Below are 19,394 nucleotides of genomic sequence, written 5' to 3' on the forward strand. Positions count from 1 at the left end.
ACTGAAGAACAAATACAAACTAAGAGAGATAGACAGAAGCCAACAATCTCTGCCAAACTCCAAACTTGAACCAGATATCCCCCTCCAACAACATGTTTGAGCCAAAGTACTTGTGTCTGTTTCTACAAGTCACCTCCCAGCTATATCATTTACTGCTAAGATCCAAGGTCGCAGGCCTTCACTAGGGTGCCAGTATGGCAATAGCTATTTTAGAGCTTCGTAATGCGCTCATACTTATCCAGGCATCGTTGGTTTGAGACAAGAAGGTTATAGACACCACTGAAGAGAGAAAACCGGGCAGTTCCGCATCTAGGGAAGGAGAAAAGTCTCACCGCCGTGGACTGCAGTTACAACATAACGCCCCTCGGACTCTTTGGGGAGGAGATTATTGATGTTGTCGGTAAGCTCGTCTCTGGTGTCATTGATGGCGCATCCGTCGCTGGAGTCGACAATAATGCGTCCATTATTGAGCGTGGGAGGGATGATATCCATATCTGGTTGATTTGAAGGCAGATATAACCCATGAAGTAGTGCACACAATAGGTTGGACGAATACAGTTCTGCAGAAGGCGGCAGATCTCGGTTCTGGTCTGGAGGCAATATCAAACATTCTACCCGAAGTGAAAAACCCAAAGATATGCCCATAGGGGAGGATCACGCCTGGTGAGTATCTTCCTTGTCTGTAGCAGACGTTCGAAAGGGGGGAATAGTGATGGCCTGGCAATTTCCATATTCTGGAGCAAGTTCTTCAAGGTTTCACGTTGCTATTCTCAGTTCCTGAGGTAAGCTGGGGCTGGAATAACTTTTAAGCCTCCTCGGTGATTCCCTTTGGGCCCATGCAATCGAAGGGTGGGAGGATAATGATGCATATCCTGTCTTAAGCAGAGTCTGAGATCGTGGGATTAGCTATTTTTTGAGATTGAAGAGTATGATATGCCAGGGCAAAGTCGTGTTCGGCTTGAGCAAGGGATTGCGCCTTGTGCTCAGTGTAGAGGCACAGAAAAAGAGCCTTGACTGGCATCCTACTACCTAATGCAATCACTTAGCTGCCAGTGTCATGCCCAGAAACAGGCTTCCCATACCTTCCCCCTTCCAGTGCCGCTGTTCCCAAGATTTGTCCACGTAGAGTATAATCACTCATTTTCAGGCCACTAACAATAGAAAAAGAGGCAAAGAACTCTGTTGAAGTATGAGTCCTTTAATATTGGCTTGATTGGCGTTCGTTTTCACCATGAGAGCCTTTCACCTCTGCTAAATGGCCCTTGAAACTTCTACTACGAGAAGCGTAACTTCTAGTGGATAGGATTACACTACATTAACATGTAATAGAATTCAATATCGACTCTCGTAGATTCTGGACGCTTCTATCTGTGTCTGGTAGGACCCAGTGCTGGGTGGGTGATCATATGATTTGCATGCAGACACCAACATTACAGTCACTAGGCGCGGCCATAATGTTCATCCAATGAAGAGTCTGTTTTCTTTCGAAACCGAACTCTAGTGGCAGGCATCTATATTTCTCAAGATTTCATTTGCCTGAGATTAAAACTTGCTCAATAGACATCAAACCAAGCGTCCTTACGCCTGGAGTCCAAAGTCGAGCCCAAGCAATATTCACAATGGCCAATAATCTGGAGGTTACAATTGGCCATGGCGAATTTCCCACAGTTTCTAGATTTTCTAAGTTGTAAGAAAGCTTGTACTTTATTTGCCCAGACATGGTGGCCAATAGCTCGGGCAGTGTTACTGTTACAAAAGTTTACGCACATGTTTGACTTCATACATACAAGCAGAAGTTAATACAGTAGTAATGATCTGAGATTGTGCAGGGGAGACACCTTAGATCAAGCTCAGATAGCTAATAAGACTCCATTCACACGAGAAATCACTATTTCAGTCTTCAGAACATCACGACTACAGCTCAGCCAAAGATCGTATGAGGGTGAAGCTGAGAACCGGGGATTATACTTTGGTTCATCGTCCCATGACCCAATAGCAATCTACGCGTTTCAGAAGTTTAAACGATAAAGCCAGGCATCCAGCAAAAGGCCAGCCTATCATGTGGATGTTAAAAAGGTCTGCTCGTTGCGGTGCGAAGCTTATATTTGTGTAAGTGAACACTCAGCCACAATCCATGCTTGAATGGACTACAAAGGTGACTCGATCAAAGAGCTCAACCAATACGTGAACACTACGAAACAATATCTCCAGAAATATTCTCCCAAAAGATGAAAGCTTTCTTCCCGTACAATTCAGTAAGTCAGTCTCTGTTCCAGGAACATCCATCGATTGGTCCCTTGTGCAATTTTGAGTGTAGATATTGGCGTTTGCTCCCCCTTCTTCATCACACTGACCAACAGATTCAGTTATAAACTTTACGATCTAAGTTCCCGCTCAAAGCCCTTGGACTTGAGCAGAACTTAATCACTCCTCTGACTATATAAGAGCCCCTTCCCCCCTTTGTTCATTCCCTTCTTCAAATTCTCTTCAGATTCTTTTTTCGTCAAGTTGTCTTCTGTCACCGAGTTACCTGATATCTCACGACCTTGTATCATCAGCTTCAATTGCATCAACTTGAACTTCCATCACTTTTTGACATACATCACAATCAACTTTCTATCACTTCTCGACATACTTCTTCGCTCGACATCATCTCCGCTCTACATACAGCTTCTCTCTACATACGTCCTCGCTCTACATACATCTCGCGACATACATCTCTCGACTTACATCTTCTTGCTACACACATCTCTTACGCTACCTCTACCTCTCGCACTACCTCTGTCTCTCACACTACCTCTCACACTATCTTCACGTCATCTTCCACCACATCTTCCATCATGTGTGGACACATCACCACTCTCTTCCAACACATCTCCTCTACCCACCCCAAAGACACAATTTGTGTTCCGGAGGACCTCAATAACAATGAAGATTGGTGCAAGATTCCCGACGATACACCAAACATCACAGAGGACTCCGAAGACAGCTACTGGCCCAACCTAGAAGCCAGCATCGACAGCAACAAGGTCCAGTTCAAGGACCTCTCCATCGAGTGTGCTGTCTGCCGCACCGACGTGACCATCTTCCCAAAAGATCACGTCGTTGAGGAGGAAGTCGGCGAGAGCCACAGGGCCGTTATCCTCCCCTGTGGACACATCTTTGGCGCCTCGTGCGTCAAGAGGTACTTCGACATGAAGTCGGAGGAGGGAGCTCGTGCCTCCTGCATCAAGTGCCGAGCCGCATGCTACCACCCTGCCTGCGGACATCCCTTCTACGGGGAACCCATGCCATGCAGTGTACCACGCATGGCATTCACCCCGCATGTCGTGGGCAAGGGTGGTAGCATTGACCAGCGGTGCAAGACTTGCACCTACCAAAACGTAATAATGGATATTATTGCGGAGGTCAAGCGGGCACCAGACCGCACCAAGGCGATGGACGAGTTCTTGGGCGTGGTTCTCAAGATCGACGGCAAGTCGTATACGCTCCGAGGCTGCATAGACGGCCTGGACCGTGGGGTCCTGGAGCAGGTGAACCTCCCAGAGTCCGTGGGAGACTTCTTCGCCGGCTACAAGGACCGGCTGGAGAAGAAAGAGGACGGGCAAGACTACTGGATAAGTGGTCGCCTCGGCGATTGGGGGGCCAAAATATATGCCCCCAAAGAACAGAACTAGGGCATATTGCCCAGAGAATGATGAGACATGAGTTGCATTTGTTTTTTTTTATGTAGAGTTATATGGATGTTAGACATAATGTTATTTGTTTGTCTAAAATGCAAAGAATAATTTGTTTAATTAGTTACAGTATGGCAAAATGTTTTAATATACACTTACATCAAAAATATAAATTGTACCACCACTAATCATTTTAAAACATCACTTGTGACTGTCTTGTCAGAAAATGACATAATAAATCCTTTGGCCAAAAGTGACACCATACTTGTAGCAGAATAACATATCAATCTTCATAAGTGCTAAACAAAAATCTCATCCAAAGGACGATCCGTAACCATAACATACATACATAAGAATCCTTAAAGCCATCATAATCATTTCGCTGATTCCCAGATCAGCACAATCACACTATCCTTGATGTCACCCACTTCCTCACCCCATCTCTTCTTCAAGGCCGGCTCATCGATAACACCTCTTTTCACGTAAGCCTGCCACACATCACCCTCAGTGGTAGTGACAGAGTCCATCAGCTTCCACACATTTCGCCGTCCTGTCCAGAACAGCATCTTTCGGTCTGTGTCTCTTTCTTTGAGCTTCACGGGGCCAATGACGGAACGACGAGAAGAACTGGCCTTTCCAGCGGTGGAAAGGGGCATGTCCGAGAGGTGGATTCCATCGGGGTATTCGGTTATAGTGTACCCGTTCACGAGGACCCAGTTGTCGCGGAAGCGGTAGCGTTGGAGGAAGCATGCTTCGCCGCAGACGTCGGTGACGAGATGAGCTTGGCTTGGGGTCAGGTGATGACGTCCTTCATAGTCGTGTAACGCCAGGGGTTGAATGCCCGTCTCATAGCTATCCAGATGGGAAGAGTAATCGTCGTTATCCTTAGGTGAATAGAAGCTTGGGATAATGTGCATCTTCATCTTGGTATGCTTCGCCAAACAGTCCTGAAGAATACCGTCCCAGCGTTTCTTGCTTGTAGGGCTGTCTTCGACGCCATCAAAGCATGGAAGATGCGTGACTTTGGATATAGCAGGCCGTGTAAGAAAGATGGCTCCACCTCCATACGTCGTCATGAATCCCTCGCCGATAGCCCAGTCTCCTCTCTCGCTAGGTAGTCCAATGTACAATTCCTTCTCAGAGTTGTACGCGAATAGTCGTTCTTGGAGATATGAAAGGTTGGGTAGAAAGATCTCCTCGTCCAAAATGCCGTACCACTTCTTCATCTGTCCTTTCTGTGCGAGTGTAGCGCTGTACTTCTTGACCGACTCCATCATGTTGAAGTATCTCTTGGCCGTCGAGATCTGACCCTCAGATATCGTAACGTGAGCATCAATGCCGAGAGCAACCAACACCTCGGTCAGCTTCTTCGCTTGTTGATAATGTCCCTGATCCAGAACAAGCAGAAAACTCGCTCCGTTCCCATGCTGATTCCCACCAGTCATCCATCTTGCCCAATCCTTCGCAACAGCGTAATCATCCCTCACAACGCGATCAAAACTCGTCGAGATCGCAAACACAAAGTCCGAAGCGTCGATCTGTCCTGGCTTCGGTCCTCCAACAATGGGAAGGTTCATTTCCTGTCGTGCAACCAGGTTCCTCCTCTCGGGAGTCTTGGTGTCGATAATTCGTGGTTGATTTGAATGAAAGTCTGTATCGATGTTCGTCACTGAAGTATACTCAGAGTCCTGCTCTGAAACACGGACTTTCCATGCAGTCCATGAAGTTTGATCCGAAAGCCCAATTTTCTGCCTCAGTCGCTCGAGGTACTGTTCTTCCGGAACTGGTCCTTTGATGGCGATTTCATTGTTGGCGTTTGCTCGAGGCCAGTGCAGCCATCTTGTCTGAAAGAAGAGAACAACGACGACAACGAGAACAAGCAGTTGAACAACCCTGCGGGGAATAGTAGGCGGGCTAGAAATCATAATCATGATGAATAGACGATCCAATCCAGTAAAAAAGAGTGACTTGGGTGGGTATAACCTGGATAAATGAGTGTGTTGCTTGGCTATAACAAAGGCATGATCACGCTGCGAGAGGCGGGTAAGGACTGACTACGGTGAAAGAGAAGAAGCGAAGAGGCTTTGACTCGCGAGTCGTGAGGCACAGCGAGAGATTTAAGCAAATTAGAGTCAAATGGCGTAGAGTGACAGACTGTCACAATGCCCTTGTCTAGTGTAAGTGGTAAATGGCCGCAGTGGGGGGAGGCCATCCTTCAGAGCATCATGAAACTAGGCGCCCCAGACCATGATCCCTGGTCGCACCACGTCAATAACGGTTAAAGAGGGGAAGGCCAAGGCAAGCAATTAAACTGTGACAAGGTCCGTGGTTCGTTTCATGGTTGATCAGTGGAGGTCTCAGGTCACGATATGTCCAGATACAGTAATGAGAAACAATTGGAGCCAGTGTCAGAATTGAAGATCTTTTGACTCCTTTTCCTGACAGCGTCTATTCAAAGTCCCAATCAATGCATGAAGGATGCTGATGTTGAATCCTGGTGGGTGAGAGGCTATGACGGAACGAGAACTAGGTTGGGTGGTAATTTAATCTCTTGCCAATAATCAGACTAATGCAGGTACAACAACAGCCCTAGTCGCAAAATAAGTCGATTTCGGTAGGTAATTTATCTGATAAGCGGCAAAGCTAGGAAATGACCGCATCCCGTTGGAGTTTCTTTGCCGAGCTCTAGCCTTGCATCATTCGCTAGGCTTGATGGTGGTTGGACCTTTTTCTCCTTGGGCTGCTTCAGCATGTAGTGGCTTCATCCTAGGCGGTGTGATAGGTTCTGTTGCTGCTCTCGTGTGTGTCGGTGTTGATGCCACTGTCGTTGGTGCTCGTGCTGGTATCGGCATAGGCATTGGCATTGGCGGTAGTGGCTGATGTTGAGGTTGCGATCCACGCCGTGAAGGAGGCGTTGATGAGCTTGGGGCATAAGACGATGGCATATTGGCCTCAACTGTTCGTCTGGCGTGTTCGAAACGATCGTAGCACTTAGCGAGAGCCTCTTGGACCGACTGGTCCGCACGTACAATACCCGTGGCGAGAACTTCTCTAATGTGATCTTCGACCTTTTGAAACTCGGACTTGTCGTATCTGTATCGATCCGGAATACCGCTGTTGTGCAACAGAGCCAGCAGCCCTGCGATGACTGTGTTGGACGCAGCGAGAATAGTGATTGCTGTGTCGCTGGCGCCTCCAGAGCTGAGAGCAGTGATGCTGGCACCGATCATCAACTGCAGGACAAAAAGAATTGCGCGAACAAGGCCGATGAAGTGAAATGAGTAGGATGAAATGGCACGACGGTAGATGCAGTCGCGATAGAGGCCATGAGGAATGCCGTGCGGGGGCCAGAAGCTATTGGTCGGATGAACAGGCCTATTGTCTTCTATATCTCTAATCCCGCCAACTCCCCGAGCAAAAATGGCCCATTCTGTAGACGATAGGAAGCGATATTTAACATTCTTATGTTTTTTCTGGCCGTGGCTATTCTCCGTGCTGCTCTGATCTGCTCCGCTCATGTATTGTCCGAAATTCTGAGTAGGGTCCATCGATGTCTGTGGGACGGTTGAATCAACCTCCGCCATGATAATGCCGACGCGCTATCGTGCTCTGCAACTTGTATCTACTATATATCGTGAAGTAAAGTGCGAGTATTGAAGGGATTAAAACATGCTAACAAAACAAAAGCCAGCTTGTGAAGAGAGAGGCGATATCGGAGCAAGAGATGCTTGAAGAAGCTGGCTAGGGTCAATAAAAGGATGCTGAAGAGGAAATGAAGACCAAGGTTAGAACAAGGGAAAACTAATGGCAAAAGAACAAAACTGAGATTTCTGGTGATGTAAAAGGCATTCGTTGCTCGGCCTTTCCCGTCGCCATGTTATCTTGTCTCAACTGAAGGCGGAATCTCATGCCCATTGCGGCTTCCACCGCGTAATCCTCATCTATCCTCATAAATTCGGCGAGGTCAAGTGCTTCCTATCAATCTCTTTCGGTTCATCCTCTTGGAATGTATCTTACCAAGTTGAGCATAATCCCGAGAACCAGGATCCTTCTGAACAAAAACGTTGTGATATCGTTTTGCACTTCACTTACACGAGCTGTTGGTCTGTACGACTTATGAGGGACCCTGCCAAGCCGCAATAGGTAATGTTTACGATAGAATCTTCAGCAACGCTGCAGGTCTCAGCCTCAAAATTCTCATTCTCATGTCCAGGAATGTTCAGTGTCTCACATGCAACCGAATCACGGCTCCTCATACAAAACAATAAAGCATTCTCAAAGAATAGCTGTATTCATAAGTAGATATCATTTCTATGTTCATTTTCATGTATATAACCCGTCCTTCCACTTAGCAAAGTACAGCCCCAATCACTCATGACTCTAAATCACTGCGTATTCCCTCCTGATCCGAGTAAACCATGTAGAACCACCTAAGCCATACAAACGCCACAGTGCATACATACAATCAACGATACACTCGCTAAATATTTCATCCCTCGAAATCAAGAATCCTGCACAAGATGGGGAATGTCGTCCACCTTGGCCTGTCCGTTGAGAATGGCATTCACCGCCGTGAACAGCGGGTACTCCGACTCCAGACCACGAGCCTTGAGGAAACTGTTCACCTCCTCTGCAGTGGTTGTACCCTGGATCTTCTGTCCGTTGAGTTCCTGCTTCTCAACTTCTTGTACTGAAATTCCCTTCTCGACGGCCTTCTTGGCACAGCGAAAGTTACGACCGCCAGAGCAGGATGTGATAAGATCGGCGACACCGGCGGAAGATTCGGTAAAGGTAGCTGTGTGGACGGTCTCGCCGAAGAATTCCTTGCCGAACTTGACCATTTCCATGAGACCGACGCGCATGATGGCTGCCTTTGCGTTATCACCCCAACCACGACCGTCGACGAAACCAGCTGCGAGAGCAACTACGTTCTTCAAGGCACCGCTCAGAGATACACCCGCAACGTCGGAGACCAACTGGACGTGGAAGTAAGGTCGGTGGAAGAGCGTTCGGAAGCAATCCTGATCCAGGGGAGGGTAATCAGCCGGCATAGCGGTGAGCTTGGTCTTTGAAGTTCGGCCTCGAACGTCCTTGTGCTGCATCTCAGGGAGCTCTCCAATTGTAGGGTTGGGGCTACCGGTTCGTGGCGTGGGTGCTCTGCTGTTGTCAAGAGCAGGAGGATCGTAAGCAATGGTAGTCTCTGACCACTTCTCCTCAGCAATTTCACGAGCCAAGTTAGCACCACTGAGGGCACCACAGTAAATGCCTAGTCCATCACCAATCCACTCGCTGAACAGGCTGATACCGTCATCAGTGACATTGACACCCTTGATACAGCTGATTCCTCTGGCATAAGGAAGAATGTGTCCATTGACTTGCTTGCAGACGTTTGCGATGAACTGATGGGGCAAGTTGAAGACGAGGATGGTGGAGTCTTTGACAGCGTCGCGAATGTCGGGGTTGGCGATGATGTTTGAGGGCAGAGGAATACCTGGCAGGTACTTTACGTTCTCGTGGTGCTTGTTGATGACTTCTGTGAGCTTCTGGGGCTTGTCGCCCGTGGTTTCGTCATATAATTTGGAGTCCTTGGTGATCGTCACGTCCTCCTCGTAGACCCACATCTGGACATCTTCCTCGAAGAGATCTTTGTTGGCGCGTGTGTTTTCAGCGACGATCTTGGCGATTGTTGAGCCCCTGAACAGTATCTTTAGTCAATGGCTCAAGCAAAGACAGAGAAGCGGAAGACATACCAGTTACCGGATCCCACAATGGTCACCTTGTGTTTCTTTGAATGTCCACCCAAGCTCGCCATGTTGCCGAATGTCGCAGAGGAATAAGAGCGGATATGAGTAGTAGTACAAGACAGTAACCTCGAAGATTTAGCAAAGACAAAAGAAGAGCGCACTACAAGCGATCGAAACATACAGAGGGGAAGAGAAGAATCGAGAGTTGTGCAAGGTAAGGGCGAAAAAAGAGCTTTATGAGGGGTACTGAAGCTGAATAGTCCGAGGGAACCAGCTCCAGCTTTCCAGGTTGTTGAACCCTGGAGCAAGCCACAATGACGCATGGCAGAATGAGATAAGTGACACCGCCTGCTCCAAGGGGGAAAGCGTCCCATCAAAACCCCATTGATATCCGTGATAATGGAGCTGGAGAAATCTCAAGACCTTGATGAGGCCGAGGGGCAGTTTTTCACATGCAAGCAGATGTTCATTGCTGTGGCTGCATATGTCAATTGGAAGCTGTTTTTCTAGAACAAGCTCAGACTCAGAGTTATAGCCATATAAGGTAAAACACTATATGAAGTACGCTTGAAAGATTATTTCACTCTCAACGATATCTCCAATCACATGGAAACAACGTAAAATCCCAATTCAACTTTTTTAAGTGGGATTTCACATGTCGAACAAAGAACCTCGAAACAAGGATCTCTGCAAAGTCTAGGATTCTCCGGGAGACAAGGGGGCAAAGATGCATAATCCAGGAACAGCTACAGCACCGAGCCCCGTTCCGTAATCCGCGGGCCGATCCCCTTGTCGCGTGACGAGCACATGTCAAGGGACAACAAGAAATCATGGGCTTGGATCAAATGATGTAGATTTTGAGGTTATCGCTACTAAGAGTCGCTTCATATCATGATATCAACCGCTGCCGAGGATGTATCGTTGCATTGTGACTGGCTCAAGGGCGCTAGAGCTCAACTGCATGTTGACGTTGCCAAGTTTACCCCAACGGAGTCATCTCACTCCCATCCCTTTTATCCGTGAAGAGGTCAGTATATTTAACAGAGATACGAATGCCTGCATTTGGTCATCTGAAATATTTGATATAAAATTATATCTCTCCAATCTGAACTTTTGTCAAAGTGAATACTGGTCAGATCCCGATAAGTGCCAATATGAAAAACATACGTCCCATAACTCAGCGATCAACAACAGTTGAATTCCACGAAAGATTTACCCTGTCATCCTCTCAATTATACTCGCCCAATAATTCCACCTTCTCCTCATCTACCGATGGGAAGTGATTAAGCATGGCCGACAGAGAGCGTTTCCGCCCGTGTGGTTTCCTCTCGTCCTTCTCTTCAGTCCTTTCACCATTTCCAAAAACAGGCTTGAATACATTATCGTAAATCATCCAGGCAACAGTGAACATAACAGTCATGGTGACAGCCAACCACTGGGGCACTTTGCCGCGCTTGTCAGCGAGAAACTTGGACAGAAGAATGACCGTTCCGAAGAAAAAGACAGTGAAGAACAGGAAAAAGAATGCGCCTATCCTCTGTCTCAACGATGTTATCGTGTATGGCTGTAGTGAGTGCAGGTAACGCTGATATCCATCGGGAAGTTCATGTTCTTTGGCACCGTCTTTGATGAGATTGAGATATCGAGCACTGGCCTGTGCATAGCCAGGCTCACGCTGAGGACCGAGCAGGAAGCGATACCACCACTTGTGTTTGCGAGGGTCATCAGGCAAGTCCTTGTCGGGAATCTGTGGTGCGAAAAGCGTTCTTGACAGAAAAGGTCGGGGAATATCGGGGAATGGCTTCTCAGGGATTGACATCTTGGGAGGCAGTGGTATGCAAGGCACGACAATCTCTTTGTAGCCTGCTCCGCCACCTTCAGTGCGGATGATGGTGCGGTAATCCTCCTCTGTTACTTCGTACACCACACCCATAAGACCTTCATCCCACCTAATCTCCTCAGAGTGAGGTGGCTGCGGAGGCTCAAAAGGTGGGATTGGCACCTTTGGAGGCAGCTTTGGCTTCTCAGGAAGCTTTCTGTAATCGACGTTCGCAAAGCATGGTTCGCGATAAGGGATTCCAGGAAGGTTGAACTTAAGCTCCAACGTTGGTACTGAGACATTCACCTGGGATAGAGGTCTAATGCCACGAACGCCCAGAAATGTCTCGGCGGCGAGGTTGGATCCATAAGCGAGATAGAGATATGTCTTTGGCGCAGGATGGTCTCGATCGATGACATGATCCTCAGCAGCTTGAGCCAAGCGTGCAGCTGATGTACGAGGGATAGAAGAGATCGGCGGGTACTTCTTCGGTTCGGGCCGCTGCGCAAGAACACTGAACTTGCGCAGAACGACAGAGAGCGAAGATTTACTGGCTGCCTCGCGGGCGTTGATTGGATTTGACATGACGTACGTCGAGCGAGAAGCTTAGACGTAAGCTTACAACTGATTGATAGGGCCGTTGCACAGGTGTCGCTGAGACAGATCGGTGATCCTGCCAGGTGGCGGAGGAGGAATATATAAAAGCGCTCGCAAAATATAAATATCACAATAAACAATAAACGTTCAAAGCATGGGGTTTCCAGGGAGATAGGAGGCGTTGTTCATCATGAAACGGGTCATCGATTCGGGCGGAGCGGAGATAGTGGGCGTCCCTCACTGCGCTGCTGAATAATGCGCCGCGCGGATAAGGCATGGGAATAGTTGCGCCGACCGATGGTCCGCAGTCAAAGTCCGCTTCGCTATTGCTGAATCCCGGACCATCGGGTTTTGCTAAGATTATGTGACGAATTGGCTTGCTGAAAGATTACCAAGCGATGTCCCGGTGCGATAGATCGCAGATCAACATTAATAAAATCCTCCATTGTATTGAGAAACCCTCCGGCTGTACAGGGTAGGCCGAACCAGTTCGACCACTTCAACAACTGACATTGACTATTACCTTATCACCCGTATCCATTGGAGGGCTTTCTTGATATTCGTATGCCAGAATAGGTGGGGTGAAGTGTAGTTCATGTGAACTAAGTGTACCTCAAGTTGACTTGTGATGTTGGGGTTGGACGTGTAGAAATCGAATTGTGATATTTTTGACGTTGTATACTACTGCAATACCCTGAACCAGGTATTTCGAACGCTTTTATTTCTCTTATCGTACATTAACAAAATTTTACTATCAGAAATAGCTTACATTTCACGCAGTGATTCATGAATGAGTGGGCAGGTGCCATCAATGAAGCAAGCAAGAGCAATTCAACCTCGAGCATGCCCGCTCCTTCCATTTTACCAGTAGCTTGCATCATCTGCTCCTACCTATCTCTTACCTTACCAAATCATAAAACGTTCTCGAAATAAATCTACGTTCTCAAAATTCTTTGATCTCGCTTGTGATCTCGGCATCGTTTTATTTCTCCCTCCTTCTCCCAAGCAGGTGATGGCCCAAATTGCACCCTCCAATCATTTAGGGGAACTGTAAGTCAAATCCCCTACAACAAACGTTGTGTACCCCTCCAGTACAGTTTCATCCACTGACAGTCTTGCAGTATGCACCAATGCCGCAGCGAAGAGGTGGGAAGTCTGGCCCACGCCCAAAGCGTACGCGGCACTCAGCGAGGATTGGGGCCCTGGGGCAACTCGACACTACCCCAAATCGTCACGATCAGTCTCCTCGTGCAGTTCAGACTGAGGATCCAACACCAGCATTACCAAATCAGGGCGCAAATTCTGAGCCTCCAAACTCTGAGATACCGTCTACAAACGAATTTGATGATGACCTCAACGAGGATGATCTGATGCGGTTGGTTGAAGCTGAAGCCGTTCCATCCGCCCAACCGCCTGCTGATTTCTCATGGTCTGAAATCGGTTCAACACGCCGAAGCACGCCTCTGCGGGAAGACGAACCAAGCTTTTTAGATAACCAAGATTCTCTTCTCGACGAATTTTCTAGTCCAAAGTCCGGTCTAGGCAAGCTTCCCAACACTCAGCCACTGCCACCAGAGTCTGATCAACAAAGCAAAGAACCTCCTTTTGTTGACTTTTCTGAGACAGCTTCTACAGTACGACGAAGTTCACCTTATTACTCCTTGGCTGCCTCTCAGATCGGAGATGACGAGGCACTGAATATCGTGGAGAACAATCCTTTGGCACCACTACCAAGTACGATCCAAGATTCGATACAGTCTCTTGGATTGCCACCCTTCCCTGAGTTAGAAGCTATGGATCACTTGCCGGAAGACGAGCTATATGATGTCACGCCACCCAAGTCGACCGCTGAGCTTGAAGCTGAGACGTCGCGAAAAGAGGAGGAAGCACCTGGAGCTGCCCCAGAAAGTTCACAGCGTACTAAGAAGCCAAGTTCGTCACAGAACTCAAAGACAAAAGGCAAGCCGGGGAAGACCTCAAAAAAGCCCGATGCTCTTACGAGACTGTTAAAGGAGGAGCTGGATTCATCAGGAGAAGACGAAGGAGATGAGCAAGCATCTTCACCTCCTGAAAAGCCACCCGTAAAGCCCCCAAAGCCGAAGAACGGCGCTAGCAAAGGCAAAGAGATACCAAAAGGGAAACCTGCCGCTATGAAAACTCAGGATATTCGAGCAGATGAGCAGCGACCCAAAGAAAAGAAAGGCCGGAAACAAAGAGCAAAGACTCCCATCCAATTTGACGAAGAGACACAGGAAATAAAAGAGGTTACACCACGCAAGGTACCGGAACAGCAACCTCGCATGCCCATCGTGAGCAGTCTCAGAAAATCGTATGCTGCCTCTGTCTCTCCCATTGCAGCTGCAGGAAAGGGGACGCCCGGCTCGAAACGAAAGCCTGCACCAAAGCGCAAACCGCCTGCTAAAGATACTCCCCAGAAAGCTCCGCCAGCTACACGAAAGTCAGGTTTGAAGAACGTGGTGCCTCAAGAGAAACCTGGTACGACTGAAAAGGGGAAAGAACGTGCAGTTCCTGCTGCAAAAGTAGCAGCTAAGCCTTCACCCGCGATTACTAGGAGAATAACCCGGGCCAAGGTGAAGGAGGAAAGTGGACCAGTGTCACAGCCTTCAAAAGTCCAAGAGACACAAGAATCAAGAAATGAGACTCAGGGATCAACTCAGGATCCTATCGTGCTCTCTAGCGACCCTGAAAGCTCTTTGTTGTCTGATGATGACGATGCCTTCGTTCCAATCGAAGACTCACACCCAAAAGAGAAGACCCAGCCAGCAAGGAAATCGCGATCAGTAATGGGAGAGTTGCTCGTTGACCCAATTGTCGATGTGGAACCAGCAGGCCATGCTCATCGTGAGAAAGCGCAGCCTTCTACACGCCCGCAGACCCTACCGCAGAATCTCGAGGCTCCTCATCCTTCACGTCCCCAAGAAGAGCAAATCTCCAGGCAGAAGATAACCGTGAAGGTTAAGCGTGACCCTCAGAATCTTGTCGAAGAACCTCTCCCAAGCACGAAGGGACTCAGTGCAACTCAAAAGGGCCGGGAGGTTTTGTCAGCTCGCGATACTAACATTCTCGTTCAACAAAATACCTCACAAGCAAGGACCCTGAAAAGACCTGCCACGACAGTTGATCCCATCATTGATGCTTCTCACCCACCTCGCAAGATCAGTAAAACTTCACGGAGCTTCAGTGTCAGCCAAGCGGGTAGCCCGCTGCCACTTGAAACAAGCCCAGCGCAGCTTGTCAGTGGAACAAGTCCAAGTGCTATGGAAGAAGTTGAATCTGCGAAAGTGCCCAAGCGCAATCAGCAGACGGAGCCTAGAAGGTCCCAACGCCTTCGAAGAACTGCGGAATAGGAATCCCCATACCCCGATGGTAATTACTTACAACAAGAATACCTCTCTAGTCTGGCAGCTGCAGAGGCCATTCCCGACAAGACCAGAGTCGGATTGAGACTCAAACCGAACACGAAGGTCAAAACCGAGCCGGCCAATTTACACCCTGAGCCAAGTTCAAGTGACCAAGACATTCATGCTCAGATACTGGCGTCCCTGCAGGAACAAAAAGAAGCGACTGCCGAAGTGGAACAGGCCATGGAGCATGACAAAGTCCGCGGCAATAGAGAGTCTCCCAGACAGACACGACCGGCCGGGCCGAATGCAGAGATAAGAGAGAAACTCCACGGACTCGTCGAGGTAAGTCCATCACCGAAGGTCAGTTCATTGCTAATATGCTGCCTAGATGATGCTGGATCATCTCCAGGCCAAGGAAGCGACCATCTACCGTGGCGCTGATGCCTATCGGAAGAATGGCATCAATTGCGTGGAGAAGATCGAACGACGCTACATGCAAGAGAGGCAGGCGCTCAATGAAACGTGGAAGAAGGATAGTGATAGGTTCCTCCGGGGGACGAGGGCAACCAAGGCAGCGATTGATGAGCGCGGAAAGATACGAGAGAAGGCGATGCAGCAGCTGAATGAAACAGCAGCAAGGCGCCGTCACTTATTTGAACAAGCGACGACAAGTTTACGAGCACTTCATGGACGATTGATGCAGGGAAATGTTGCAGACTACGAAGATTGAGATGATTTACTGTACAGATTTTGGAATGACAGAAGATGGGATTTGCTGGAGCTAGGTGATGGCAAGCCTGACTCAAATGGTGGGTATGTGATGGCAGTTGGTGGAATGGGGACTGAAAATCAGGGTTCAATGGCGGCAGGGATCAAAAGGTTGATTGATGGGTCAGTTTCATGTTAGTCGAGCGGTAAGGATCCCGAGCCTGGCCAATGTTATGCTTGATGAGGAGTCGCTGGGCATTGATAGTGACTTGTTGAGGAGTGATGTCCTCGCTATGATGGTACACATGGCCACGTACTACAGAATCTGGGCAAGATGTGAAGCGATCTTGAGACGATTGAGACGGTGTTAAGATGGGTGTGAAGCAAATCCAAGGTTTGAGACTGGTGGCATTTTAGGCATGCTGAATGGATGGATGAATGGGAAGAGAGCCATTCTTCGCTTATTTGATGAGGCTAGACTCGATACGGGAAGCATCGTAGACTGGCTTCACTGGCGTTTGAATGAGGGTGGAAGAATACTTGGCGAATAGCGGTTAGAGGGAAGCGAGAGGGAGACGAATATCACGATGGGGACTGGATGAAATAACCATGAGACACTTGGATACGAGTGCTGTTGATCTTGCGTGTCATGATGAGCATCACGATATTCGAGATTAGCTGCCTGCCCTTTCGAGCCGATACATTACTGCATTCGTGGCTGGTGATGTCGATGCCTGGAGTGTACAGTCCGGGAGGCGTTTCCGGCGCGATAACGAACATGGGAAACGATGACGATGGTGGTTTTGTTAGGTTGTGGGTGACGTAGTGAGTTTGTGGCGCGGACGGGGTCATTCCCAAGTCCGAGATTTAGATGGTATGCATGATATAAGAGATCCAGGACCTGCCGATGAACAGTACGATTAATGCTGCTGAATACCTATTATACTATAAACCGATTTACGAATATTAATCATCTTTTTATTATTATTAATATTTAATTAACTCTTTGCTTGGACCACTTGCGCTCGGATATCAACTGCACTTTGTTTGTTACAGCTTTGAAACTTGAGTGGCACGACACGACAGGATGGGTTCAGATGATGCGGGGCATATTTCTACACCAGGGTGAGTAAGACGATTGTTTCGTTCTGTTCTGTTCTGTTTCGTTTGGCTTTGTTCTGTGCCATTCCGTTTATTCAGAGGCCAGTGCCTTTATTCTGTTTCAGTCATGAACAATGGGCACATCCATATCCCCAACCACTCTTTGTCACATCGTCATATGACCACTCTGCATAAGGGAGGCCCAACCTTTCTTCGTCCTAGGTGACGAAAAAGACCAGTCTGATGGCCCCCCTGATACTGCACTAGATTTGCCTAACTCCTTTTGTCACTGGATAAAGAGGTCCTGAGTTCTGGCCCGTCTGCATCAGTCAAAGCTGGCTGCCCGCATCACATCTCTTACAAGCAGGGGGGGGCCTCCAGGGCATTGGCGCTAAATTGCCAGTGCCGTCGTCTGCCCCGCCTCCACTGCGTCCTGGGCGTGTGGACTGGGCTGAGCCTCCTGTCCAACGCGGCAGCTGCAGACACTGCCCTTCGGTCCAGTTTTTTTTTCCTTTCTCTTTTTTTTCTCCCCAGACCTCAACCATTTTTCTACGTTGCACAAGGGTCAAAACTACCTGAAAAGCCTCGGTATAATACCACAGCCACTAGTTCAAAGGAGCTGTTTCTATTGTGTATGGATTCCTCTTATTCAGATTACCATTATTGACCCCGCTTCCACTACGTCTTCTGCCTATTGTTCTCGTCAGTCACTTACACTGCCACTTGCTGCATCTGTTCTTCTGCTTCAGCTCAGATTACTTCCATCTGTTCAACTTCTTCATCCTTATAACACTCTCATCTTTTACGAACTTTTATCTACCAATCCTCAGCGCAATATCGCCCTTAGTGCATCCGTCTTTTTACCAATCGGTCTCTGACATCATTGCTTTTCTACAGCCGTTTGCACGGTCTTCTTAACTTTCGGAGCCGCCGATCACGACGACCAGGCAGCTCAAGCTCGGCTGACACCTCGGACTCAACCTTAACCGCCAATTCCGACTACGAGATCACTCCCGCAGACTCGACGTCGTATTCTCCGGAAATCTCACCTCGTTCGTCGACATCATCTACTTCTACTTCATCCTCGACATCCAAGCAACACAAGATGCCGTTTCGTCAGAGGATGGCCCGCCACTTTGGCGATTCGGTATGTAACCGTAACCCCGCATCTCCGTGCGTGCCTGTCTAGGTATCGATCCAATGCGCCTATCTTTGAGATGCGCTTTTGGTAGAGTTTATCATGGAATGCGACTTGTCTTGTGGCGTTGACGCTAACATCCTGCATAGCTTGCCCCCGAGAAACCCTACCTCAGCTACTATGATGTCCTCTTGACAGCTGAGGATATCAAGGCGCTCAAGCACGACTGGTTAACGGATAACAATATTGCTTTCTGGGAGGAATATCTGGAGCGCGAAACACTTCCCAAGTACCCTCAGGCTCGTATCGTCCTGCTCCGTCCAAGCATGACATTCCTTCTCATGAAGGAGCCCGACCTCCGATCAGTCCAATCCGCCCTTCCCGATTTCTCAAAGGTCACCCATATCTTCCTACCCATCAACGACAATCGTAACGTGAGCGTCGCAGAGGGTGGTAGCCATTGGTCACTTCTCCTTGTCTCGACACTCGACGGTGTCGCCTTCCACTACGACTCCCTAGGCGGTGCCAACTACTCCGAGGCCAACGTTGCGACTCGCAAGCTTGCCAATATCCTCGGGCGGCCTCTTCGATTTATCAACCTCGAGGACTGCCCCCAGCAGGAGAACGGAAGCGACTGTGGTGTCTTTGTCTGTTTGTTGATGCGACACCTCCTCGTCAAGCGCCTTCTCTGCGCTAATGCCCGCGAGAAGGTGTCGATGAGCATGGGTGGTAAGATGGTCGACAGTTATGGTGGTCGCAAAGAGATGATGCGAATTATCGAAAACCTCCGTAAGGAGGGTGAGCGCAGGCGATCGTGAGTGCTCTCAATCTTTCCTTTTTGTCCTTTGAATGGCGTATCTAATAATCAAGATAGGAGAAGTGCCAGCCCATTTTCGAACAAGACACCGCCGCGGATCGAATAGAGAACGGACTGCTACGGCTCTTGCGAAGAGTTCGAGGAACTCGTCAGACAAATCAGGGAAGCTCAGGCGGCAAAGGCTCGTAACGCCCGGCAGCCCCCAAAGTCACCACCTCGGTCACCACGCCGTTCATCTTCCCGTTCTCAAGAGGCGAAGAAGTCCCCCGTCAACCAAAACGGCAAGGGTTCAATCGCCAATGCTCTGGCCACCAAACCCAAGGTTTCTTCCCCCACTAGACTCGTTGATCAACCTCCTTGGAGAGGAATGAGGAACCGTGTTCGCACAAACCCGAACCCAATCCGATCTTCCAAAGATTCTTCTCCTC

General features: G+C 48.6%; 7 protein-coding genes across 7 annotated transcripts; 3 read left to right on the forward strand and 4 right to left on the reverse strand.

Moving 5' to 3' along the window:
• Positions 1-2,840: 2,840 nt before the first annotated feature.
• Positions 2,841-3,677, forward strand: FMAN_02280 (uncharacterized protein; the record flags this gene model as incomplete). The annotated part of the gene is made up of 1 exon (XM_041835616.1): positions 2,841-3,677. One exon carries the CDS (start codon positions 2,841-2,843, stop codon positions 3,675-3,677), a length of 837 nt encoding a protein of 278 aa, XP_041685763.1.
• Positions 3,678-4,051: 374 nt separating this feature from the next.
• Positions 4,052-5,608, reverse strand: FMAN_02281 (uncharacterized protein; the record flags this gene model as incomplete). Its single annotated transcript, XM_041835617.1, has 1 exon — positions 4,052-5,608. One exon carries the CDS (start codon positions 5,606-5,608, stop codon positions 4,052-4,054), a length of 1,557 nt encoding a protein of 518 aa, XP_041685764.1.
• Positions 5,609-6,373: 765 nt separating this feature from the next.
• FMAN_02282 (uncharacterized protein) lies at positions 6,374-7,261 on the reverse strand (the record flags this gene model as incomplete). Its single annotated transcript, XM_041835620.1, has 1 exon — positions 6,374-7,261. The coding sequence occupies one exon, from the start codon at positions 7,259-7,261 to the stop codon at positions 6,374-6,376; it is 888 nt and encodes a 295-aa protein (XP_041685765.1).
• A 918-nt stretch (positions 7,262-8,179) lies between these two features.
• On the reverse strand, positions 8,180-9,489 carry FMAN_02283 (putative glycerol-3-phosphate dehydrogenase (NAD); the record flags this gene model as incomplete). Its single annotated transcript, XM_041835621.1, has 2 exons — positions 8,180-9,371; positions 9,428-9,489. The coding sequence occupies 2 exons, from the start codon at positions 9,487-9,489 to the stop codon at positions 8,180-8,182; spliced, it is 1,254 nt and encodes a 417-aa protein (XP_041685766.1).
• Positions 9,490-10,649: 1,160 nt separating this feature from the next.
• Positions 10,650-11,825, reverse strand: FMAN_02284 (uncharacterized protein; the record flags this gene model as incomplete). The annotated part of the gene is made up of 1 exon (XM_041835622.1): positions 10,650-11,825. One exon carries the CDS (start codon positions 11,823-11,825, stop codon positions 10,650-10,652), a length of 1,176 nt encoding a protein of 391 aa, XP_041685767.1.
• A 1,142-nt stretch (positions 11,826-12,967) lies between these two features.
• Positions 12,968-15,932, forward strand: FMAN_02285 (uncharacterized protein; the record flags this gene model as incomplete). Its single annotated transcript, XM_041835623.1, has 3 exons — positions 12,968-15,182; positions 15,243-15,544; positions 15,591-15,932. The coding sequence occupies 3 exons, from the start codon at positions 12,968-12,970 to the stop codon at positions 15,930-15,932; spliced, it is 2,859 nt and encodes a 952-aa protein (XP_041685768.1).
• Positions 15,933-18,116: 2,184 nt separating this feature from the next.
• Positions 18,117-19,072, forward strand: FMAN_02286 (uncharacterized protein; the record flags this gene model as incomplete). The annotated part of the gene is made up of 3 exons (XM_041835624.1): positions 18,117-18,158; positions 18,299-18,963; positions 19,024-19,072. The coding sequence occupies 3 exons, from the start codon at positions 18,117-18,119 to the stop codon at positions 19,070-19,072; spliced, it is 756 nt and encodes a 251-aa protein (XP_041685769.1).
• Positions 19,073-19,394: the final 322 nt, after the last annotated feature.

Source organism: Fusarium mangiferae, assembly GCF_900044065.1.
Source record: "Fusarium mangiferae strain MRC7560 genome assembly, contig: FMAN_scaffold010, whole genome shotgun sequence".
In the NCBI taxonomy this organism is placed as follows: Eukaryota; Fungi; Ascomycota; class Sordariomycetes; order Hypocreales; family Nectriaceae; genus Fusarium; species Fusarium mangiferae.